The sequence below is a fragment of the Cherax quadricarinatus genome, chromosome 7, assembly GCF_038502225.1.
Source record: "Cherax quadricarinatus isolate ZL_2023a chromosome 7, ASM3850222v1, whole genome shotgun sequence".
Taxonomy (NCBI): Eukaryota; Metazoa; Arthropoda; class Malacostraca; order Decapoda; family Parastacidae; genus Cherax; species Cherax quadricarinatus.
In genome coordinates, this window is record NC_091298.1 from 13,842,523 (window position 1) to 13,868,581 (window position 26,059).

The 26,059-nt window shown below is 37.9% G+C and overlaps 1 protein-coding gene across 4 annotated transcripts in view; it reads left to right on the forward strand.

The window, feature by feature from the left end:
* The window catches only part of eIF2D (eukaryotic translation initiation factor 2D), an 80,978-nt gene that overhangs the window by 33,013 nt on the left and 21,906 nt on the right, over positions 1-26,059 (forward strand). For 3 of the 4 annotated variants that reach the window (XM_053773778.2, XM_053773781.2, XM_053773779.2), the window contains 9 exons: positions 1,149-1,398; positions 2,427-2,621; positions 4,237-4,421; positions 8,028-8,147; positions 19,549-19,676; positions 20,791-20,877; positions 23,273-23,377; positions 23,707-23,920; positions 24,470-24,647. In XM_053773778.2, the coding sequence (XP_053629753.1) occupies positions 1,149-1,398; positions 2,427-2,621; positions 4,237-4,421; positions 8,028-8,147; positions 19,549-19,676; positions 20,791-20,877; positions 23,273-23,377; positions 23,707-23,920; positions 24,470-24,647 (1,462 nt within the window). The remainder of the gene's footprint in view (positions 1-1,148; positions 1,399-2,426; positions 2,622-4,236; positions 4,422-8,027; positions 8,148-19,548; positions 19,677-20,790; positions 20,878-23,272; positions 23,378-23,706; positions 23,921-24,469; positions 24,648-26,059) is intronic. The other variant, XM_053773780.2, reaches the window with a different exon arrangement.

A 26,059-nucleotide genomic window follows, 5' to 3' on the forward strand; every position in this document is an offset into this window, starting at 1 on the left:
TGGAGACAAAGATTATTATCTATGGAGGCAAAAAGGGGGATACGTATATCAGTTTAGTGGTACCAACATTCTTATAAGGATGTGAAGCATGGATTTTAAATATTACAGTGAGGAGGAGGATGGAGGCAGTGGAAATGTTGTCTGAGGGCATTGTGCAGTGTGAATATTGTGCAGAGAATTTATAGCTTGGAGATTAGGAGGAGGTGCGGGGTTACTAAAACTATTATCTAGAGGTCTTTGGAGGGGTTATTGAGGCAGTTTGGAGGGTGTATAAATCTGTAGTTAAAGGAAGGGTGGAGGGAGGGGGAAGTAAAGGAAACTTTGTATGCATGGGGCTTGATCATCATTCTGGCATGTGTGTGTGTGTTAGGAATGAGTGGAGGCAAGTGCTTTTTATGATGTGCTGTTGGGGTGTGAGCACGGTAACATTTATGAAGGGATTCAAGGAAGTCCTTTAGTTTGACTTGATTCCTGAAGGTGGGAAATACAATGCATGCACTCTGAAGGAGGGTTGGTGATATTGCAGTATGGAGGGGCATCTGAGCTGTAATGTCAGCTTGCCTTTAGCAAGATAGTGATGGAGTGAGTGATGGTGAAAGTGTTTTCTTTTTTGGGTTACCCTACCTTGGTGGGAGACAGCTGGTGAGTTTAAAAAAAATATTTTTAGAGTTTGGCTTTTCCTTCAAGTTATTTGACTGTCAGTAATGATTTATGTTTTGACACTGTCATTTTCATCTTTAGCCTTCATATAAGGCAATACTATAGATTATACATTACGATTAATATTGGTAGATTATAATATATTTACATTGTCTTTGTAAATACATTGTAATAACTTCCTGCTCATTCTTATTACTACAGTTCAGTACCAGCTTAAAAAAATTTCCTGTGTAGAAACATAAAACACTGTTTTTGTTTCTTAAATATTCATTAATATATAGTGAATTACAGTACAGCCTAATTAGAAATGCTTGAGAAAGATACAGTCTTCAGTGTTTGACTGTGAATAAAAAAGTGTTGTCTGTAAAAAGCATCCTGCTTGCAGTACAAATATTATTTGCAAAAAAAAAAAAAAAAAATTGTACAGTATGGTGTTTTAATGGATTTTACGTGACATACTGTACCATTCAGGGTAATGCACTCCACAGATGAACCCGTCTTCGTATGGCAAGTTTGAGAAAGGCTTCCCTGTTGCAATCAACACTACAGACAACAAAGTTCCTCTTGCTGTTGGTGTCACTGCACATAGCTCAATGGATATGTATATGTGTGGAAGACATGGGAAAGGAGTTAGCATCTTGCATGTTTACAGAGATCAGTTATGGGAAATGGGTACCAGAAGTCCACCACCCAATTTGGGGCCACCTGACATAATGCTGAGTGGTCAGGTTATTTTAGGTTAGTGTTAGCTAATAATCCTGTATTATGGCTACTGGTACCCTTAATTTTTTCTTTCTATTATTTGTATGTGATAAATGTCAGAATAACTTACATTGAGGCAAAATGATTGAGAACTACTAAAGATTGACATTATTCTACTCTTATTATTCTTAACCAAACATTCTTAATTAATTTTTTAGTTATTCAACTTAGCTACTGTTGCACTTTCTTGCACATGTTCTCATGAGTAATTGTTGTATTCCCATATTGTCCTTCACAAACATATTCAAACTCTAAATGAATTTATCATTGGTTTTAACTCCTTGTATTGTACAGTATTAAGCAATTTTTACCAGTCTGTTATATTTTCATGTATTCCAGAAATTTATCCTGTAGCACCACAGTATATCCTTATCCTAAGATCTGTTAAAGTAACTTTACCTCCACATACTTCTCTCTCTCTCTCTTGCTCTTGACCCAGTAATATGGTGCATGTTGTTAATTCCTGCTGTGCTTTAAAGCATAAAGTTTTTGCAATCATACTTTAAAAGTTTTAAAAAGTATTCTATCAAGAGCACTAAATAATTTTCTTGTACTGTATATACTTTTTCATTTTTTCCCATTCATTATTCACCAAACACCAACAGATCTTATTTCTTAATGCTGTTTTCAACTTTTGCTTTCCAAATTGCTAGTTTTTGTAAACTATAAATGCTAAATGTAAGATTTTGTAAAGCAGTGAATTTTCTTCTTATCTACAATGTGTATTTCCATTTATTCGGTTAAATGTCATCCACATGAATATTAAGCTGCCATTTTTAATGTTCTTCAAGTACATTCTAAACTTTTCATTTATATAAATTCTCACGTATTATAATATATTGCTTTTACATACTTCGTTAAAGAGGTATAATTGTAATTCATTATCATATTCCTCTGATACAGTGCATGATGTATAAGGAAAATTATCATAGCTTTCATTATCTTTTAAAATAAAATACGTAATTTTCTCAGGTGAAGTTTTATCAATTACATTAAATTTTCAGAGAGTGAAGATGGTGCTGCAGAAATTATAGGTGATGGTGAAACAAATGAGAATGAAATTGTAAAGGAGCCTTCTCCAGAGCAGGTGATAGATGCTGTTCAAGAGCTGGATTTGGGAGATGATCAAACACCTGATAGTAGTAGCAGCCTCAGTCCGGAAACCAGCACGCCTCAAGAAGAAATAGTTCAAACAACTAGTAGGTTGGGAAGCAATTTATACATTGTATAGTATGCATCCTATTAATAGGAAATCTATTGCTTATAGAGGTTCCCCATGATCAAGAGCAAAACTTTAGGAAGTGATCATTCATCATTATTTTTTTTCAACAACTCTTCTTTTTAATATATAGTTGAGGGTTACTTCTTGAGGTTTCGTCTTTCTGTTTGCACATTTTCTTGTTCTCTCTCAGGCTACATGCTCTGCTGGGCTAAAACTCCCCTATTCTCTGTGAAGTCATTCTCTTATTAAAAAAAAAAAAATGACTTCCAGTATGAGTCACTGTATATATATAATTGTTGAAATGCAAACATCTTACGTATTGATTTTTCGTAAAACATTTTGAAAGGTGCTTAGCTATGAATTAATGCTTAGCAAATTCACTTTAAATATAATTGCAATTGCTATGGAAAATTATGCAGTAGTACTAGGAATCATTGACGATCCCTTTGGAAACTAAACCATGGCATATGCAATGAACTTATACAAGAACATACAGTCTCTACAGAGTATATGTCTAACCTAAAGGGGACCAGGTATGCTCCTAATAGTAAGTATGTATATACAGTAAATCTTCATATATACTTTCTATAGACTGGTTCAGTGGAACTAGCAATTCCATTTTTTTTTGCTACATCAGTGAAATTTGATGCAAAAGCAAGTTAAGCAGAAGCTCTTCATACAAGGCTCAAAAATGAATTCCAGACAAATTTGTCTTAAATAAATGCCTACCATACATGCATCAAATAAATGTATATGGGAATGGGCTTGTTGGTGGATGGGTCTATGAAAGACTAGGTGAACCATAGAATTGATGAGAAAAAAAAAAGTGGGTGGTGCATTGAGGCATCTGTAGAGACCAAGAATGTTATCCATGTAAGTGAAAGGGGGATTGTATAAGAGTGTAGTGGTACCAACATTTATATGGATGTGAAGCATAGGTTGTGAATATTGCAGTGAGAAGGCTGAAGACAGTGGAGGGGTTGCTGAGGTGGTTTGGACATTCGAGAGGATGGAGTGAATAGGATGACTTGGAGGGTATATAAATCTGTAGTGGAGGGAAGGCTGGGTAGGGGATGTCCTAGGAGAGGTTTGGGAAAGAGTGTAAGGGAGGTTTTTTGTGTGTGACGGGCTTGGACTTCCATCAGGCATGTGAGAGTATGTTAGGAGTGAGTGAAGGCAGTGTTTTTTGGGACTTGACGAGCTGTTGGAGTGTGAGCAAGGTAACATTTGTGAAGGGATTCAGGGAAACTGGTTAGCTGAATTTGAGTCCTGGAGGTAGGTAGTACAGTGCCTGCACTCTGAAGGAGGGGTGAGGATATTTGCTGTTTGGAGGGCCATCTGAACTGTTGTATCATCGCACCTCTGGTACGACAGTGATAGATTGAATGATGGTGAAAATGTTTCTTCTTTTTCTGGTTGTCCTGTCTCGGTGCGAGATGGCTGGTCTGTTAAAAAAAAAGTTAAACCACTCATTATGCATGTGTTACGTTCCTGAAAATTGGCGCCATGTGAAAGTTATTAATAAATTTCATATGCAAATTAATAAAATTGGCATGCAAGTCAATAGTTACTGCCTTTTAAAAACTTTTCAGTGACAGGCCCTGAAGTAATGGATAAGCTGTTGCTTCATTGCTTTCTGAAGGCTTGGAAAACCTCTGGAAAAAAGGTGGCACTTCCTATCCTTACCAGCAACTTTTACCGCTTGCACATGATTCCTGCTTGTCCAGATGGTACATCGCTGGATATTAAGAAGTCATCATATAAAAAATTGTCGAAGGTAGTTTTCTTGATAGTTGCATGTTATTATTACTTTATGTACTGGTGATTAAATTATTTCTTAATCCTTTAGCACCATTGTACAGTATGTACTGTACACAATTTTGCCTAGAACTGATGTATTGTACTGTGGTATAGAGGGTTGGACCCAATATTTTGTGGAGGGTAGGAGGGACTACATAAGTGATAAAATCTTACATTGTAAAAGAGAGAATATCTTTTGCATTATAACAGTTTTCTTAGAAACCCATATCTCTCTGATATCTCACATGTTCTACTCAGACTGAGTAGAAAATCTGTGCAAATTAAAGACCCAAAAATATGGACTTTTCTACCAGAAGATCTAAAAGTTCCCTATCTGCCAACTCCAATTAAAAATATTGTTAAAAAAATAAAAAAAATCCTGAATTTGGTGTAAACTTGTGTAGACCAATAATAAATGTCAAATACTGTACATCTAATGCAACTTGCTTATCCAGAGTCCATTCAGCATTCGTACTCAGAGCTAAGGATTATGAGTAATGAGGAAAGGCTAATGGCATTGAATCTAATGGCCTTGGAGGACAGAAGAATCAGGGAAGACATGATAACAACATACAAAATACTCAGAGATATTGATAAGGCAGACAGGGTCAGGTTGTTAATGAGGCGGGAAACTGGTACTCGGGTACAGCTGGAAGTTGGTTACAGATGAGTCACAGGGATGTTAGGAAGTATTTATTCAGTCTCTAAGGTGGTTGGAAAGTGGAATGACCTTGACAGAGTGTTGGAGGCAGATTCCATACATAGTTTTGAGAATAGGCATGATAGGGCCCTTGATGCTAGGAGAGAATCTGGAAATAGGAAAGTTGAGAGGCAAGGCCAGAAACTAAAACTCAACCACTGCAACTACATACAGGTAAGTACTTATTGTCACCATGGTATTTCTATCCCAAATAATTCAAATTATCAATACAGTTTTGTGTTGCTGTCATTTTACATTACATTTCTTTCATATCAAAACTTTTTAACCCTTTCACTGTTGGTGCCGTAACATTATGGCTTACAAGCCAGTGTTGGTGCCGTAGTACTATGCCAAAATTCAAGCGGTTTCAAATCTAGCAGGAGACAGCTGGTAGACCTACATATGAGAGAATGGGTCTGAGTGGTCAGTGTGCACAGTATAAAAAAAATTGTGCAGCATGCAGTGCATAATGAAAAAAAAAAAACTCCGGCAGTGTTTTTGGTTTAAAACACTTGACTTTGCGGTGTATTTTCGTGTGGTATTTATGGTCGTATTCTTGTATTCTTGGTCGCATTTGATAGAATGGAAGATATATTACAGAAATAGAGAGGATTTGAGTGGTTTTCCGACTAAAAGTACCTTGAAATTGAGCTCATAGTTGCGGAAATGTTCGATTTTTGCCGATGTTCAAGAGTAAACAAATCACACCACACATCCAATACATATCAAATGATGAATCTGATATTCTTTCACAAATGCACTGATATTATTTATACCAATTTTTACAATAATGCAGTAGTCTCAATAATAGTAAATCTTCTATTTTTTTGTGTGAAAAAAAATTCAAAATGGAAATCAAGCGTAATGTAAGAGGAGCCTGGAGACATGACTAATGAACAGAAAAAATGTTATTTTAGTGCTAGGAATGTCTGCATTGTTTATTCTGGCCCCTATTTTGAAATTAGCCTTGAATTTTGTATGAAATTGGCCAAATTACAAATTTCTGATTACTTTATTGGGTAGTTGAAATCAGTAAATGAGCGCTTTCTTGTACTCAATCGATAGAACAAATGGACTTCTAGTGAAATAGCTATGAGTTTTGTTGACTGGAATGATGGAATTGGCCAAAAATAGGGCTCAAAGTGGGCAAAATCGCCGATGCATAAATATCGCAGAGACCGCTAACTTCGCGAGAGCGTAATTCCGTAAGTTTTCCATCAAATTTCGTACTTTTGGTATCATTACCATCAAGAAAAGATTCTCTATCATTTCATAAGAAAAATAATTTTTTTTATTTTTGAAAATTTTTCAACACTGAGAGCAAGTTTGTGAGCAGGGGTCTCGGCAGTGAAAGGGTTGAGAGAGTTCCTGTGGAAAGATTCTTGAGTTTTTCACCAATGCAGTGCAGGCACTACTTTCCATTGTCAAACCTCAAGTTCAGTTAACTTCTTTCTCGAAGCCTCTTCTTAACCCTTTCAGGGTCCAGAGGCCAAATTTCCAAGTGTGCACCAGGGTCCAAGAATTTAAAAAAAATTTTTTTGTTATGTTTTCTTATGAAATGGTAGAGAATCTTTTTCTGAAGGTAATAAAACAAAAAGTACGAAATTTGATGGAAAATTGACGAAATTATGTTCTCACTAATTTTGATGTGTTAGCGATATTTATGCATTGGCGATTTTGCTGAATTTGACTCCCATTTTAGGCCAATTACCTTATTCCAGTTGACCAAATTCTTAGCTATTTCACTGGTATTACTTTTAATCTATTGATAGAGCACAGGAAATTGTCAAGTCAACTGTTTCAACTTCAAAATAAATTGATCAGAAATTGGTAATTTGGCCAATTTAACACAAAGTTAAAAATATTCCAATTTCAAAATAGGGTCCAGAATAAACAGTGCAGGCATTCCTGGCACTAAACTAACATTTCCTCTGTTCATTAGTTACATTTTCAGGCTTTACAAATGAATTCCATTTTGATTTTTTATTCACATAATGAATTTTTATTCAAACCAAAAAATAGAAGATTTACTGTTATGCAATATTGCAATAATTGTATAAATAATATCACCACATTTGTGAATGTATATTAGACCCACCAACTGGTGTGTATTAGACGTGTGAGGTCATTTGTTTACTCTTGAACATTGGCAAAAATTTAACATTTCTGCTACTTTGAGCTCAGCTTCAAGCCATTTCCAGTACTAAAACCAATCAAAATCATCTCTATTTATGTAATGTATCTTCCATTCTATCAAATGAGACCAAGAAATCGCAAATACAACTATAAAAAACATATGAAAAACACTGCAAATTCGCTGTTTTAATAAAAAAATATGGTCTGTTTTTTCTCTCATTATGTACTGTGTGCTGCAGGATTTGTTTTATGTGGTGCACACATACCATATAGATGTATTCTCTCATATCTAGGCCCAAATTTACAGCTCACAGCTTATCAGAGTGAGCTGAGCTCATGGCGTAGATCTACGGTTTGGACCCTCAACTCAAAGCCATAGAACTACAGCATGGACCCTGAAAGGATTAAAGAGAAAGCCAGATCTTTAAAGAAAAAAACATAATGTCATTGTTTTACTTTTTGTTCTGTGGCCATCTGCCTCCTTCAGTGTATAATTTTTAGGTCAGTAAAAACTGTTGACAGTTTTGCTTGCTGCAGGTGAATATAGAATTTCTTAACATAAAAGTCAAATGAGAAATTTTCAAGTAAATTCCTTGTAAATATTAAAGTTGTTTGTATATATTGCAATATTACATGTTAACTCCACAAGAAACACTAGTTTTCTAGTAGTGGTTAAGGTAAAAAACTGAAGATCTATGTAAAAAAAAAGATTAAATATTATATCAACTGCAAACTTTTTCATTTCAGTTTTTAAATTCAATGGCCAAGAAAGAATTAATCCAAGTGAAAGAGTTTCCTAAAGGGATAGAAAATATTACGGCAGTGAACTGGGCTCATGAAGACATAAAATCTTTTACTGTTGATCAGGTTAGTACAGTGGATGTGTAAAAAGTGTGTCCAGGTTATACGAGGCATTGTGCAGCTGAAAAGAATAAGCACCAAATTCAACCATTGGAGAGTATTGCAGGCGTGTGAGGAGAGCTGAGCTATGAAATTCAAGTTATCACACTTTATGGGGCTCTGAGCCTAGCTTAAAAATGCAGAAAATAATTCAGTAGAGCCCTACTTATACGGCAGGTTAGGTTTCAGGCTACCACTGTACAGCGGAAATTGCTGTAAAGTGGAACATCCTTTTTTTTTTACTTATAAATGCATATTAAGGCTAGATAACAGGTTCACACTAACATATATTAAGTTAGCAATAGAATTAGGCATTAAAAAACACAATAAAAAGTAAAATACGCACACACAGTACACTTGTTACTTTTTTTTTTTTTTAACAAGTCGGCCGTCTCCCACCGAGGCAGGGTGATCCAAAAAGAAAGAAAATCCCCGAAAAGATTTTTTTTTTTTTCAACAAGTCGGCCATCTCCTACCGAGGCAGGGTGACCCAAAAAGAAAGAAAATCTCCAAAAAGAAAATACTTTCATCATCATTCAACACTTTCACCTCACTTACACATAATCACTGTTTTTGCAGAGGTGCTCAGAACACAACAGTTTAGAAGCATATACGTATAAAGATACAAAACATATCCCTCCAAACCGCTAATATCCCGAACCATCAAAGTAGAATGACATGGAAAGCATTTAAATCTGTAGGGGAAGGAAGGTGGGGTAGGGGTCGTCCTCGAAAAGGTTGGAAGGAAGGGGTAAGGGAGGTTTTGTGGGCGAGGGGCTTGGACTTCCAGCAGGCGTGCGTGAGCATGTTCGATAGGAGTGAATGGAGACGAATGGTATTTGGGACCTGACGATCTGTTGGAGTGTGAGCAGGGTAATATTTAGTGAAGGGATTCAGGGAAACCGGTTAATTTTATATAGCCGGACTTGAGTCCTGGAAATGGGAAGTACAATGCCTGCGCTCTAAAGGAGGGGTTCGGGATATTGACAGTTTGGAGGGATACGTTGTGTATCTTTATACGTATATGCTTCTAAGCTGTTGTGTTCTGAGCACCTCTGCAAAAACAGTGATTATGTGTGAGTGAGGTGAAAGTGTTGAATAATGATGAAAGTATATAAAAAGAAAATACTTTAATCATTATTCAACACTTTCACCTCACTCACACATTATCACTGTTTTTGCAGAGGTGCTCAGGACACAACAGCTTAGAAGCATATATGTATAAAGATACACAACATATCCCTCCAAACTGTCAATATCCCGAACCCCTTCTTTCGAGTGCAGGCATTGTACTTCCCATTTCCAGGACTCAAGTCCAGCTATATAAAAATAATCAGTTTCCCTGAATCCCTTCACTAAATATTACCCTCCTCGCACTCCAACAGATCGTCAGGTCCCAAATACCATTCGTCTCCATTCACTCCTATTGAACACGCTCACGCACGCCTGCTGGAAGTCCAAGCCCTTCGCCCACAAAACCTCCCTTTCCCCTTCCTTCCAACCTTTTCGAGGATGACCCCTACCCCGCCTTCCTTCCCCTACAGATTTAAATGCTTTCCATGTCATTTTACTTTGATCCATTCTCTCTAAATGACCAAACCACCTCAACAACCCCTCTTCAGCCCTCTGACTAATACTTTTATTAACTCCAAACCTTCACTATCTCATTTACTCACCCCTGACTCTACATTAAGACTACAAATATTTTAAGGTAATTAATGAGTGAACTGTGTATGCATTTTATCGCTCTGGGATGCTTAAATGTCGTAGTATATTATGTGTGGGTGGAATGGCCTGGTATGGTAGCCTGCCTGGCTACCATACATACCACACCTGATTTCTTACAATAAATACTACTCGTCTCACCCTAGATTAGGACTACAAATATTTTAAGGTAAGTAATGAGTGTGAAGCATGGGTGATGAATGTTTCAGCGAGGAGAAGGCTGGAGACAGTGGAGATGTCATGTCTTAGGGCGATGTGCGGTGTGAATATAATGCAGAGAATTCGTAGTTTGGAAGTTAGCAGGAGGTGCGGGATTACCAAAACTGTAGCAGGAGGTGCGGGATTACCAAAACTGTTGTCCAGAGGGTTGAGGAAGGGTTGTTGAGGTGGTTCGGACATGTAGAGAGAATGGAGCAAAACAGAATGACTTCAAGAATGTATCAGTCTGTAGTGGAAGGAATGCGGGGTAGGGGTCGGCCTAGAAAAGGTTGGAGGGAGGAGGTAAAGGAGGTTTTGTGTGCGAGGGACTTGGACTTCCAGCAGGCATGCGTGAGCGTGTTTGATTGGAGTGAATGGAGACAAATGGTTTTTAATACTTGACGTGCTGTTGGAGTGTGAGCAAAGTAACATTTATGAAGGGATTCAGGGAAACCGGCAGGCCGGACTTGAGTCCTGGAGATGGGAAGTACAGTGCCTGCACTCTGAAGGAGGGGTGTTAATGTTGCAGTTTAAAAACCATAGTGTAAAGCACCCTTCTGGCAAGACAGTGATGGAGTGAATGATGGTGAAAGTTTTTCTTTTTCGGGCCACCCTGCCTTGGTGGGAGTCGGCCAGTGTGATAATAAAAAAAAAAAATAAGTAATGAGTGAACTGTATATGTATTTTATTGCTGTGGGATGCTTAACCCCTTGACTGTTGCAACCCCAAATCCTGAGGTGTCTCCTGGTGTCGCAAAATTTCTGAAAAAAAAGTAATTTTTTCTTATGAAATGATAGAGAATCTTTTCCCGATTGTAATGACACCAAAAAGAACGAAATTTGATGGAAAACTGATGGAATTACGCTCTCACGAAGTTAGCGACCTTGGGGATACTTATGAATCGGCGATTTTGCCCACATTGAGCCCTCTTTTTGGCTAATTCCATTGTTCCAGTAGACCAAACTCATAGCTATTTCTTTAGAACTCCATTTTTTCTATCAATTGAGTATACAAGAAACTGCCCATTTACTGATTTCAACTACCCAATAATGTGGTCAGAAATTTGCAATTTGACCAATTTCACGAAAATTAAAAAATATGACAATTTCAAAATAGGGTCCAGAATGAACAATGCAGACATTCCTGGCTCTGAAATAACATTTTCTTTGTTCATCAGTCACATCTCCAGGCCCCTCTGATATTACTCTTGCTTTCTATTTTGAATTTTTATTCAAACAAAAATAGAAGATTTACTGTTATGCAGACTACTGCAATATTATAATAATTGTATAAATAATGTCAACCCATTCATGACTGCATATTAGAATGGCTACTTGGACATTTATTGGAAAATGACATCATTTGTTTACTTTTGAACATCGGCAAAAATCAAACATTTCCCCTACTTTGAGCTGCATTTCAAGGTTCTTTTCATAGTAAAACCAATCAAAATCACCTCTATTTCTATAATATGTTTTCCATTCTATCATACGACAAAGAAAACGAGAATACAACCATAAATACTATACGAAAATAGACCACAAAGTTGGCATTTTAATTAAAAAACGGTCTGTTTTTTTTCTCATTATGCACTGCGTGCTGCAGGATTTTTTTTATATGGTGCACACTGACCACACAGACCCATTCTCTCACATGTGGGCCTACCAGCTTTCTCCTGCTTGATTTGAAGCCGCTAGAATTTGAGTATACATACGTCAAAAACAGTGGCTCGTAAGATGTATATATACGACTGAAACAGTCAAAGGGTTAAATGTCATAGAATATTATGTGTGGGTGGAATGGCCTGGTATAGAATATTATGTGTGGGTGGAATGGCCTGGTATGGTAGCCTGGCTGGCTACCATACATAGCACACCTGATTTCTTACAATAAATACTACTCGTCTCACCCTAGATTAAGACTATAAATATTTTAAAGTAAGTAATGAGTGTACTATATGTGTATTTTACTTTTTTATTGTTTTTTAATGCCTAGTTCTATTGCTAACTTAATATATGTTCGTGTAAACTTGTTACCTAGTATTTGTATGCATTTATAAGTGGGAGAAAAAAGGTGTGCCACTTTACCGCGATTTCCGCTTTATGGCTGTAGCCTGGAACCTAACCTGCCGTATGAGTGGGGCCCTACTGTATAGCGAGTTTTGGTCATAATTTGAAATGTCCGTATTAGCGGAAAGCCGCAAAGCGAAACACCATAAAGTGAGGCCCTACTGTATCTATACATTCCCACAAAGTCAAAATATTAAGGAATAGAGTTGTAAAGCAAAAGGACACAAATACAACTAATGTGACATTTTATTGTGGCAACGTTTTGCTCTCCAGGAACTTTATCAAGCCATAACGGCTTGGCAAAGCTCCTGGAGAGCGAAACGTTGCAACAATAAAATGTCACATTAGTTGCACTTGTGTCCTTTTACTTTACATATTGTCAGTAATTCTACCAACATTATTACAAGGAATAGAGTTGTTCATTTGGATTTTGGCTTTGGTGGAGCTTATTCTTTTCTTCAGCTGCTCAGTGCCTTTTGTAGTTAAGAAAACCATTACTATAACACAATGAAGGTAACAGTGTGTTTGAAGAATTTAAACACATTTGCAACAACTGGGTAGCTTTATTATGTAAACGTTTCACCAGCCAGTGACTTCATCAGTACAATACAGGGACAAACAGAAGACTGAAGAGGTTGAAGATGAGGTAATCAGTCCCTCAGCCTAGGAGCAGGCATTTAGTACCGTAATCTTGATGAATGTAAAACACAGAAGGAAGTGGGTTTATTTACTGGAGTCAAAGGAGCTACAGCAGATGAAGGCATTGTCACTGGTAGGTGAGATTTCCCAGTGGAAATAGGTCACACCCAAGAGTTGAGCCAGTGGTAGTTAGTTGTGGAGATGCCCTCTTTACCAAGATTCCATATTGTTATGTCTGACATGTATCATAATATCAGTGGTATATACTATTGACAAGTTGAAAGAATTAGACATGCAACAACTATCATTATTATGTAGATGTTTCACCAGCCAGTGGCTTTTATCTATAATGTACAGGGACTAAAACATGCATCTAATTCCTCAACTTGTCAGTATTATATACCACTGATGTAACAATGTATTTATTGCATTTTATGATGCTTATACATACTTTGATAAAGTTGAACATACACACATTACTTTAAGAAATGTTAAACTGTAGTCATCCTTATTGTTATTGTTGTTAGATTGAACTTTTAGATACCAAATTATTTGTTTAGTAAGTTTGCTGTTAAGTAGAGTAATGTAAATTCAGTTAGCTGTAATGGAGTGAAGTAAGGGCAGTTTTAAGTCTCATATTTTTCTTAGCATTTGTATCGATTAATTGAAGGGGCTTAGGCATGTGGAGTTGGCTGTCTTGTTGGCATCACTTGCTTGTGTGTGTTCAGGCAAGCAAATAATCTTCAATTACTGGCTTCCATCAAAAAAGCCATGAAACTAATATTAAAGATAGTAGGCAGTAGTGTCAGTTTTGCTTTATTTACTAGGTTTGTATTATCATTGTCATACAGTGTGACAACCCATAAACCCATCTGTGTTAAGTGTAGATGTATTTTGTAGACCATGCTGATACTATTAAGGTATTTTTATCTTATTTATAATTTTTTTTTTTTCAACAAGTCGGCCATCTCCCACTGAGGCAGGGTGACCCAGAAAAAAAAAAAATCCCCAAAAAGAAAATACTTTCATCATCATTCAACACTTTCACCTCACTCACACACAATCACTGTTTTTGCAGAGGTGCTCAGAACACAACAGTTTAGAAGCATATACGTATAAAGATACACAACATATCCCTCCAAACTGCCAGTATCCCAAACCCCTCCTTTAGAGTGCAGGCATTGAACTTCCCATTTCCAGGACTCAAGTCCGGCTATATAAAAATAACCGGTTTCCCTGAATCCCTTCACTAAATATTACCCTGCTCGCACTCCAACAGATCGTCAGGTCCCAAATACCATTCGTCTCCATTCACTCCTATCGAACACGCTCATGCACGCCTGCTGGAAGTCCAAGCCCCTAGCCCACAAAACCTCCCTTACCCCTTCCTTCCAACCTTTTTGGAGGACGACCCCTACCCCGCCTTCCTTCTCCTACAGATTTAAATGCTCTCCATGTCATTCTACCTTGATCCATTCTCTCTAAATGACCAAACCACGTCAACAACCCCTCTTCAGCCCTCTGACTAATACTTTTATTAACTCCACACTTTCTCCTAATTTCCACACTCCGAATTTTCTGCATAATATTTACACCACACATTGTCCTTAGACAGAACATCTCCACTGCCTCCAACCGCCTCCTCGCTGCTGCATTCACAACCCAAGCTTCACACCCATATAAGAGTGTTGGTACTACTATACTTTCATACATTCCCTTCTTTGCCTCCATAGATAATGTTTTTTGACTCCACATATACCTCAATGCACCACTCGCCTTTTTTCCTTCATCAATTCTATGATTAACCTCATCCTTCATAAATCCATCCGCCAACACGTCAACTCCCAAGTATCCGAAAACATTCACTTCTTCCATACTCCTCCTCCCCAATTTAATATCCAATTTTTCTTTATCTAAATCATTTGATACCCTCATCACCTTACTCTTTTCTATGTTCACTTTCAACTTTCTACCTTTACACACACTCCCCAACTCATCCACTAACCTTTGCAATTTTTCTTTAGAATCTTCCATAAGCACAGTATCATCAGCAAAAAGTAACTGTGTCAATTCCCATTTTGTATTTGATTCCCCATAATTTAATCCCACCCCTCTGCCAAACACCCTAGCATTTACTTCTTTTACAACCCCATCTATAAATATATTAAACAACCATGGTGACATTGCACATCCCTGTCTAAGACCTACTTTTACTGGGAAGTAGTCTCCCTCTCTTCTACACACCCAAATCTGAGCCTCACTATCCTCATAAAAACTCTTTACAGCATTTAGTAACTTACCACCTATTCCATATACTTGCAACATCTGCCACATTGCTCCCCTATCCACTCTATCATATGCCTTTTCTAAATCCATAAATGCAATAAAAACTTCCCTACCTTTATCTAAATAATGTTCACATATATGCTTCAGTGTAAACACTTGATCTACACATCCCCTACCCACTCTGAAACCTCCTTGCTCGTCCGCAATCCTACATTCTGTCTTACCTTTAATTCTTTCAATTATGGCCCTACCGTACACTTTTCCTGGTATACTCAGTAAACTTATTCCTCTATAATTTTTACAATCTCTTTTGTCCCCCTTCCCTTTATATAAAGGGACTATACATGCTCTCCGCCAGTCCCTAGGTACCTTCCCCTCTTTCATTTTTTATTATCATCACACTGGCCGATTCCCACCAGGGCAGGGTGGCCCGTAAAAGAAAAACTTTCACCATCATTCACTCCATCACTGTCTTGCCAGAAGGGTGCTTTACACTACAGTTTTTAAACTGCAACATTAACACCCCTCCTTCAGAGTGCAGGCACTGTACTTCCCATCTCCAGGACTCAAGTCCAGCCTGCCGGTTTCCCTGAATCCCTTCATAAATGTTACTTTGCTCACACTCCAACAGCATGTCAAGTATTAAAAACCATTTGTCTCCATTCACTCCTATCAAACACGCTCACGCATGCCTGCTGGAAGTCCAAGCCCCTCGCACACAAAACCTCCTTTACCCCTCCCTCCAACCTTTCCTAGGCCGATCCCTACCCCGCCTTCCTTCCACTACAGACTGATACACTCTTGAAGTCATTCTGTTTCGTTCCATTCTCTCTACATGTCCGAACCACCTCAACACCCTTCCTCAGCCCTCTGGACAACAGTTTTGGTAATCCCGCACCTCCTCCTAACTTCCAAACTACGAATTCTCTGCATTATATTCACACCACACATTGCCCTCAGACGTGACATCTCCACTGCCTCCAGCCTTCTCCTCGCTGCAACATTCATCACCCATGCTTCACACCCATATGAGAGCGTTGGTAAAACTATTCTCTCATACATTCCCCTCTTTGCCTCCAAGGACAAAGTTCTTTGTCTCCAGAGACTCCTAAGTGCACCACTCACCCTTTTCCCCTCATCAATTCTATGATTCACCTCATCTTTCATAGACCCATCCGCTGACATGTCCACTCCCAAATATCTGAATACATTCACCTCCTCCATACTCTCTCCCTCCAATCTGATATCCAATCTTTCATCACCTAATTTTTTGTATTCGTCATAACCTTACTCTTTCCTGTATTCACTTTTAATTTTCTTTTGCATACCCTACCAAATTCATCCACCAATCTCTGCAACTTCTCTTCAGAATCTCCCAAGAGCACAGTGTTATCAGCAAAGAGCAACTGTGAGAACTCCCACTTTATGTGTGATTCTTTATCTTTTAACTCCATGCCTCTTGCCAAGACCCTCGCATTTACTTCTCTTACAACCCCATCTATAAATATATTAAACAACCACGGTGACATCACACATCCTTGTCTAAGGCCTACTTTTACTGGGAAATAATTTCCTTCTTTCCTACATACTCTAACTTGAGCCTCACTATCCTCGTAAAAACTCTTCACTGCTTTCAGTAACCTACCTCATACACCATACACCTGCAACATCTGCCACATTGCCCCCCTATCCACCCTGTCATACGCCTTTTCCAAATCCATAAATGCCACAAAGACCTCTTTAGCCTTATCTAAATACTGTTCACTTATGTGTTTCACTGTAAACACCTGGTCCACACACCCCCTACCTTTCCTAAAGCCTCCTTGTTCATCTGCTATCCTATTCTCCGTCTTCCTCTTAATTCTTTCAGTAATAACTCTACCATACACTTTACCAGGTATACTCAAGAAACTTGTCCCCCTATAATTTTTGCACTCTCTTTTGCCCCCTTTGCCTTTATACAAAGGAACTATGCATGCTCTCTGCCAATCCCTAGGTACCTTACCTTCTTCCATACATTTATTAAATAATTGCACCAACCACTCCAAAACTATATCCCCACCTGCTTTTAACATTTCTATCTTTATCCCATCAATCCCGGCTGCCTTACCCCCTTTCATTTTATCTACTGCCTCACGAACTTCCCCCACACTCACAACTGGCTCTTCCTCACCCCTACAAGATGTTATTCCTCCTTGCCCTATACACGAAATCACAGCTTCCCTATCATACATTTATTAAACAAAAGTACCAACCACTACAACACTATATCCCTCCCTGCGTTTAACATTTCTGTCATGATCCCATCAGTTCCAGCTGCTTTACCCCCTTTCATTCTACGTAATGCCTCGCATACCTCCCCCACACTTACATTCTGCTCTTCTTCACTCCTAAAAGATGGTATACCACCTTGGCCAGTGCTTGAAATTACTGCCTCCCTTTCTTTGTCAACATTTAAAAGTTCCTCAAAATTTTCTCGCCATCTACCTAATATCTCCCTCTCCCTATCTACTAACTCCCCTACTCTGTTTTTAACTGACAAATCCATATGCTCCCTAGGCTTTCTTAACTTGTTTAACTCCAAATTTTTTTCTTATTTTCATTAAAATTTCTTGACAGTGCCTCTCCAACTCCATCATCTGCTCTCCCTTTGCACTCTCTCACCACTCTCTTCATCTTTCTTTTACTCTCCATATACTCTGCTCTTCTTATAACACTTCTGCTTTGTAAAACCCTCTCATAAGCTAACTTTTTCTCTTTTATCACACCCTTTACTTCATCATTCCACCAATCATTCCTCTTTCCTCCTGCCCCCACCCTCCTATAACCACAAACTTCTGCCCCACATTCTAATACTGCATTTTTAAAACTCATCCAACCCTCTTCAACCTCCCCACTACTCATCTTTGCACTAGCCCACCTTTCTGCCAATAGTCGCTTATATCTCACCCGAACTTCCTCCTCCCTTAGTTTATACACTTTCACTTCACTCCTACTTGTTATTGCCACCTTCCTCTTGTCCCATCTACCTCTTACTCTAACTGTAGCTACAACTAAATAATGATCCGATATATCAGTTGCCCCTCTATAAACATGTACATCTTGGAGCCTGCCCATCAACCTTTTATCCACCAGTACATAATCTAACAAACTACTTTCATTATGTGCTACATCATACCTTGTATATTTATTTATTCTCTTTTTCATAAAATATGTATTACTTATTACCAAATCTCTTTCTACACATAGCTCGATTAAAGGCACCCCATTTACATTTACCCTGGCACCCCAAATTTACCTTCTACTTCCTCCACAACATTTTTACCCACTCTAGCATTGAAATCCCACGCATTCATTCAACATTTCCCAAAATCTCTCTCTCTCTCTCCTCTACACTTCTCTCTTCTCCAGGTGCATATATGCTTACTATAACCCACTTTTCACATCCAATCTTTATTTTACTCCACATAATCCTTGAATTAATACATTTATACTCCCTCTTTTCCTGCCATAGCTTATCCTTCAACATTATTGCTACTTCTTCTTTAGCTCTAGCTCTATTTGAAACCCCTGACCTAATCCCATTTATTCCTCTCCACTGAAACTCTCCCACCCCCTTCAGCTTTGTTTCACTTAAAGCCAGGACATCCAGCTTCTTTTCATTCATAACATCCACAATCATCTCTTTCTTATCATTCGCACAACATCCACGCACATTCAGACATCCCACTTTGACAATTTTCTTCTTCTTATTCTTTTTAGTAATTATTACAGGAAAAGGGGTTACTAGCCCATTGTTCCCCGCATTTTAGTTGACTTTTACAACACGCATGGCTTACGGAGGAAAGATTCTTATTCCACTTCTCCATTGATATAGAAGGAAAAGTAATAAGAAACAAGAACTATCAAGATAAAATCAAAGAAAACTCAGATGAGTGTGTATAAATAAACATGTACATGTATGTGTAGTGTGACTAAGTGTAAGTAGAAGTAGCAAGACATACCTGTAATCTTGCATATTTATGAGACAGACAGAAGACACCAGCAATCCTACCATAATGTAAAACAATTACAGGCTTTCGTTTTACACCCACTTGGCAGGACGGTAGTACCTCCCTGGGTGGTTGCTGTCTACCACTCTACTACATCCTACTATATTGGCCGATGTGTTAATAAAAATAAAAAAAATTTTTTAGAACAATGGACTTTGTCAGATTTTCTCTGTTAAACCTGAAATCCATTAAATCAAGGTTTTACTGTACAGATCTTCAAAGATTTATACTTTATGCAAAAATGTTAAACTCCTGTGATTATGCTTATAGCAAGACTTATGCTACCAAAATGTACTCATCAGGGAAGGTGCACCTTCAGAGAGTAAGGTCTGCAGGCTTGAAAGAAAGAGTAAATTAAACAACATAGTATTTAATTTTATTTATTCATTGCCTTTCCAGGAGGAAACGAGCATAAAACCGGATATCAATAAAAAAGATAATTCACGAGCATTCATACCCCCACTCATAGAAGAAGTTAATCAGGTATCAGGAGATACAGTGCAGTTTTATAGAGCTAATGGTCTTAGGTATGTACTAAATGTCTGTTGCATGTACATGTACATAATGTTCAAAATAGTAACATTTATTCGTGTGGTACAGAAGGGTCTCACTTATACAGCAAGTTAGGTTCTGAGCTACTGCTATAAAGTGAAATATAGCCTTTTTTCACTTTCAAATGCATATAAAAGCCTGATAACATGTTTACACTATCATATATTAAGAGAGCAATAAAGCTAGGCCTTAAAAATGCATATACAGTACACAAATTGCTTACCCTAAAATATTTTCATCCTTAGCTTATAGTAAGTGGTGAATATATTTATTGTAGGAAGCCTAAATAAAGAATGGGTACAGTTGAAAACCCCTGCATTAATAAAATGCTGTGAAGGGAAGTGCTGTAAAGTGGGGCCCTCCTGTATTTAGGACTTCCCACAGGGTTCTCTGAAATAGTACCATACAATTATTTGTACTGCCACTCTCCTCTGTGTGTGTGTGTGTGTGTGTGTGTGTGTGTGTGTGTGTGTGTGTGTGTGTGTGTGTGTGTGTGTGTGTGTGTGTGTGTGTGTGTGTGTGTGTGTGTGTGTGTGTGTTTGTGTTGATGATTTTAGTTGCATATTTTTATTTTATGATACCTGATTATGAAGAAAACTAAAAAATTGTATGGAGGATCCACCTATACTGGAAAAAATAGTTTTGCTTTATCTCTGTTTAGTATTACAACTTAATAAAAAAATTATTGGTACACATTTCCTTGGTAAATAACAGTTGCTTTTTTCCGTTAAAAAATTCTGATTTGGTAATTTATTTTTCTGATATAATAAACAACAATAAATTTGTTTTGGGGGCCTTATAGTGCTTAGTGGATTTATATTATTGGCTTATCAATGATTAAATACAGTGGACCCCCGGTTAACGATATTTTTTCACTCCAGAAGTATGTTCAGGTGCCAGTACTGACCGAATTTGTTCCCATAAGAAATATTGTGAAGTAGATTAGTCCATTTCAGACCCCCAAACATATACGTACAAACGCACTTACATAAATACACTTACATAATTGGTCACATTCGGAGGTAATCGTTATGCGGGGGTCCACTGTAATTCTTATTCACATCTAATTTGTTTGGTTTGACTTAACAGTAAAGGTGATGTCTTAACAGTAGCAGAAGTTAGAAGCATTGTTACAGACTACATAAAAAGGAAGGGCCTTCAGAAAGAAGGACAAAAGTAAGTCAAATTTTTTACATTTTTTGGATATTTATAAGCATTGGTTAACCCTTTCACTGTTGACCCTGTAATATTATGGCTTGCTAGTCAGGGTCGGTCCCATAATAGTATGCCAAAATTCTAGTGGCTTCAGATTTTGCTGGAGAAAGCTGGTAGCTCTACATATGAAAGAATGGGTCTGAGTGGTCAGTGTGCATAGTATAACAAAAAATCCTACAGCATGCAGTGCATAATAAGAAAAAAAACTCGGACCGTGTTTTTTGTTTAAAACAGCAACTTTGTGGTGTATTTTCGTATGGTATTTATGGTTGTATTCTCATTTTCTTGGTCTTATTTGATAGAATGGAAGATATATTACAGAACTAGAGATGGGTTTGAATGCTTTACGGACTAAGAATAGCAGAAATGTTCAATTTTTGCCAGTGTTCAAGAGTAAACAAATCACGTCACACGTCCAGTAGGTGTCAACTGGTGGGTCTTATATGATTTCACAAGTGCGCTGATATTATTTATACCATTTTTACAATAATGCAGTAGTCTGCATAACGGTAAATCTTCTATTTTGTGTCAATAAAAATTCAAAATGGAAAGCAAGGGTAATTAATATAAGCAGGGCTTGGAGACATGATTAATGAAGAGAGAAAGTGTTATTTTAGTGCTAGAACTGTTTGCATTGTTAATTCTGGACCCTGTTTTGAAATTGGTCTTCATTGAATTGTGTATGAAATTGGCCAAATTACCAATTTCTGATCACTTTATTGGGTAATTGAAATCGGTAAATGGGTGGTTTCTTGTACTCAGTCGATAGAACAAAAGGAGTTTGGTCGACTGGAACAATGGATTTGGCTGAAAATAGGGCTCAAAGTGGGCAAAATTGCCAATACATAAATATTGCCAACACTGCTAACTTCACGAGAGCATAATTCCATAAGTTTTCCATCAAATTTCATACTTTTGGTGTCATTACCATCAGGAAAAGATTCTTTGTTATTTCACAAGATATTTTTTTTGACACTGAGAGCAAGCTTGTGAGCAGGGGTCTCGTCAGTGAATGGGTTAATACCTCTCGTAAGCACTGTTACACTTTGCTATAATATACCTGTAAAAAAAAAAATTCCATCTGAGATGCACCAGACAATTCACCATTGTTTAGGTTTCCCTCACTGTCTCTATTGGGGCTATAACTCGCTTTTGATATGCTAATCTGAGGGTAAGGCTGTTGCTCTTTCTGGATATATCAGTAATCAGTACATGCAAATTCTCTCATTTTCACTTATGGTATTATACTTTTTGCACATTTATTTGACACTGTTCTCTTTGCTTGTTATTAATATGGTGATACCAACAAAATATGCATAAAGACCTTTATGTAGTGTTCAGGACATTTATCAAGGGAAATGCTTTACCACTATTGGCTTTTTTCAGGCTTATACAGATTAAACTATGAACATCAAAATGGTATACAATACCGACAGGTTGGTAGGTAAGACACATAGGCAACAGTTAGGCAACTTTATTCCGAAACGTTTCGCCTACACAGTAGGCTTCTTCAGTCGAATACAGAAAGTAGGCAGGAACAGTAGAGATGTGAAGACGATGTAATCAGTCCATCACCCTTGAAGTCGTAGAATTTGAGGTTGTCAGTCCCTCAGCCTGGAGAAGTTCAGTTCCATAGTCAGGAACTATCTGAAGATAGTTCAGATAGTTCCATAGTCAGGAACTATCTGAAGATAGTTCAGATAGTTCCTGACTATGGAACTGAACTTCTCCAGGCTGAGGGACTGACAACCTCAAATTCTACGACTTCAAGGGTGATGGACTGATTACATCGTCTTCACATCTCTACTGTTCCTGCCTACTTTCTGTATTCGACTGAAGAAGCCTACTTTGTAGGCGAAACGTTTCGGAATAAAGTTGCCTAACTGTTGCCTAGATTAAACTATAAAAAAAAAAGGCAGGGGAATCTTATATAGTGGTCTAAGACAGGTTACACTTAGCAAGTGTGGTGGGACATGTGGAAGTCCATGGAAGCTACCTTTATTACCACCAATATAATCCCACAAATATCAGAGCTTTGGTGTTTCCAGACTCTTAGCCAATAGATTGTTGGCCATAGTAGGATCATCTGTCACATTTTACTTATTGCAGCTTGTCCCAACACAACTCATTGTCACCTATCACAGACCCTTGTTTTATTTTTTAGCTCACTCTGTATTAGGACTGAAAATGCCACTAGTGGAGAAACTTTTCCCTTAATAAATGTACTGAAAGATTTGTGTCCTTATCCTCATCAACCTTTAGTATTGGCCTGGGCCAGTGATCATAATTTTACTCATTTGAACTTTATATTTCTACACAGTCATGTCATATGCATTAAGTACCTAATTACCTGCAGACTATCTTTAAATGGTTCTGGGAATCATCTTGCTTGTGTCCTGGTCACAGACCAGGTCTCCTGGTTGATGCCCCTGTCATTCAGGCTGTTGATGCTGTTATACAGGTATAGGTAGTTTAATTTTGCAATCAGTAAGCTCATGAACAAGAGTTCTGCCACAATAACTAGAAAATTTATATTATAGTTGAAAGAACTCAAAAAGGGCTCTTAATTTCTTATATACTGTATGATATACAATACAGGACTGTATTATGGTATATTAATGTTTTTTACATAATGATATAGTATTGTAATGGTAAAGAAAATATAATATTTCAGAGTATATATTGAGCTATTATATTATGAATTCATATCTACTGATGATAATATTGTATAGATAATTTGCCTACCAAATTCTCTCCAGTAAAAGAGCTTATGTCTTAAATGTGTTGCAGAATGGTTACCCTTGATCCTCTTCTGCATGAAGCAGTAGTTAACAAGAAAGAAGGTTTCAAGGAAACCTTGCGATGGGATGAGATATTTTCTCGCATGTTGGGCAAGATGGCTCCAGCAGTAAGAATTACTAGACATGGCTCTGTCCCAATTATCAGAAAGGGCAAGTTGGAGCTGATAGAGTTGGCTGTGGCCAAAAGAAGTGGTAATAAGAAGGTTGGTATGCTGAGTCTGATTAGACATTAGTTTAACTTTCCTGTTTATTTTTTATAACAAACTATGGCACCTGAACTGTAGTATTGACACATCTCTGGCAAAACAAGTGACAGAGTGAGTGATGGTGAAAGTGTTTCTTCTCTCTTGCGTCGCCCTGCCTTAGTGGGAGATGGCTGGTGTGTTAAGAAAAAGACTATGGTATGTATCATGTTCTAATAATTGGTAAATAGACTAAAATAGTCATAACAAATAAGTAGAATTTAAAAAAAAAATTCTAAGCAAATTATACTTGCAGTAAACAGTAGAATTCTTAATAACTTGGACAAAATGAATTTGTGTTCATAGTGATGTCTGCTCTCTCATGTTGTTAGCCTCAATGTGCCAACCTGTCCTAACATAAAACAACACAACCAGCCAACATGTCCTCATCCAGCATGGCTTCTACTTCCCTCAGTAACACATCAACACACATTCTGTCATAGGTTCATGTGTGTAAATCATAGCTGTAGTATTGACAGGATTAGAAATAAAGCCTGTCTTGTTTTTCAGGTAACATTAGTATACAATGCCAGTTTATATGGCATTGATGAAGCTGAGTTTGCTCATCAAATCCAAGTTGGTGTTGCTGCCAGCACAAGTGTAGGACCTGCAGAACATAAGCCTCAAGGAACTACACAAGTTCTTGTTCAGGGAAACCAGGTTGCCTTTATTGGAAAGCTATTATTGGGTAAGTGTAGTTTTTTGTTTGGGGTGCATATTGTTGTTGCAGATAAAACATTACTTGATCACAGTTTACCTCTGAAATATTGTTTTTGGTCAGCATCATTCTCTTTAGTATTATCTACAGTATCCTGTTCATATTTTTTCCTTTCTTCATTTAGATCATATTTCTTTCTTTCAACACACCGGCCGTATCCCACCGAGGCGGGGTGGCCCAAAAGGAAAAATGAAAGTTTCTCCTTTTACATTTAGTAATATATACAGGAGAAGGGGTTACTAGCCCCTTGCTCCCGGCATTTTAGTTGCCTCTTACAACACGCATGGCTTACGGAGGAAGAATTCTGTTCCACTTCCCCATGGAGATAAGAGGAAATAAACAAGAACAAGAACTATTAAGAAAATAGAAGAAAACCCAGAGGGGTGTGTATATATATGCTTGTACATGTATGTGTAGTGTGACCTAAGTGAAAGTAGAAGTAGCAAGACGTACCTGAAATCTTGCATGTTTATGAGACAGAACAAAAAGACACCAGCAATCCTACCATCATGTAAAATAATTATAGGCTTTCGATTTACACTTGGCAGGACGGTAGTACCTCCCTGGGCAGTTGCTGTCTACCAACCTACTACCTAGGCAGATAGTATTTTTTTTTTTTTTTTCAACAGGTTGGTCGTCTCCCACCGAGGCAGGGTGACCCAAAAAAAGAAAGAAAATACCCAAAAAGAAAATACTTTCATCATCATTCGACACTTTCACCACACTCACACATTATCACTGCTTTTGCAGAGGTGCTCAGAATACAACAGTTTAGAAGCATATACATATAAAGATACACAACATATCCCTCCAAACTGCCAATATCCCAAACCCCTCCTTTAAAGTGCAGGCATTGTACTTCCCATTTCCAGGACTCAAGTCCGACTATAAGAAAATAACCGGTTTCCCTGAATCCCTTCACTAAATATTACCCTGCTCACACTCCAACAGATCGTCAGGTCCCAAGTATCATTCGTCTCCATTCACTCCTATCTAACACGCTCATGCACGCTTGCTGGAAGTCCAAGCCCCTCGCCCACAAAACCTCCTTTACCCCCTCTTTCCAACCCTTTCGAGGACGACCCCTACCCCTCTTTCCTTCCCCTATAGATTTATATGCTTTCCATGTCATTCTACTTTGATCCATTCTCTCTAAATGACCAGACCACCTCAACAACCCCTCTTCTGCCCTCTGACTAATGCTTTTATTAACTCCACACCTTCTCCTAATTTGTACACTCCGAATTTTCTGCATAATATTTACACCACACATTGCCCTTAGACAGGACATCTCCACTGCCTCCAACCGTCTCCTCGTTGCTGCATTTACCACCCAAGCTTCACATCCATATAAGAGTGTTGGTACTACTATACTTTCATAC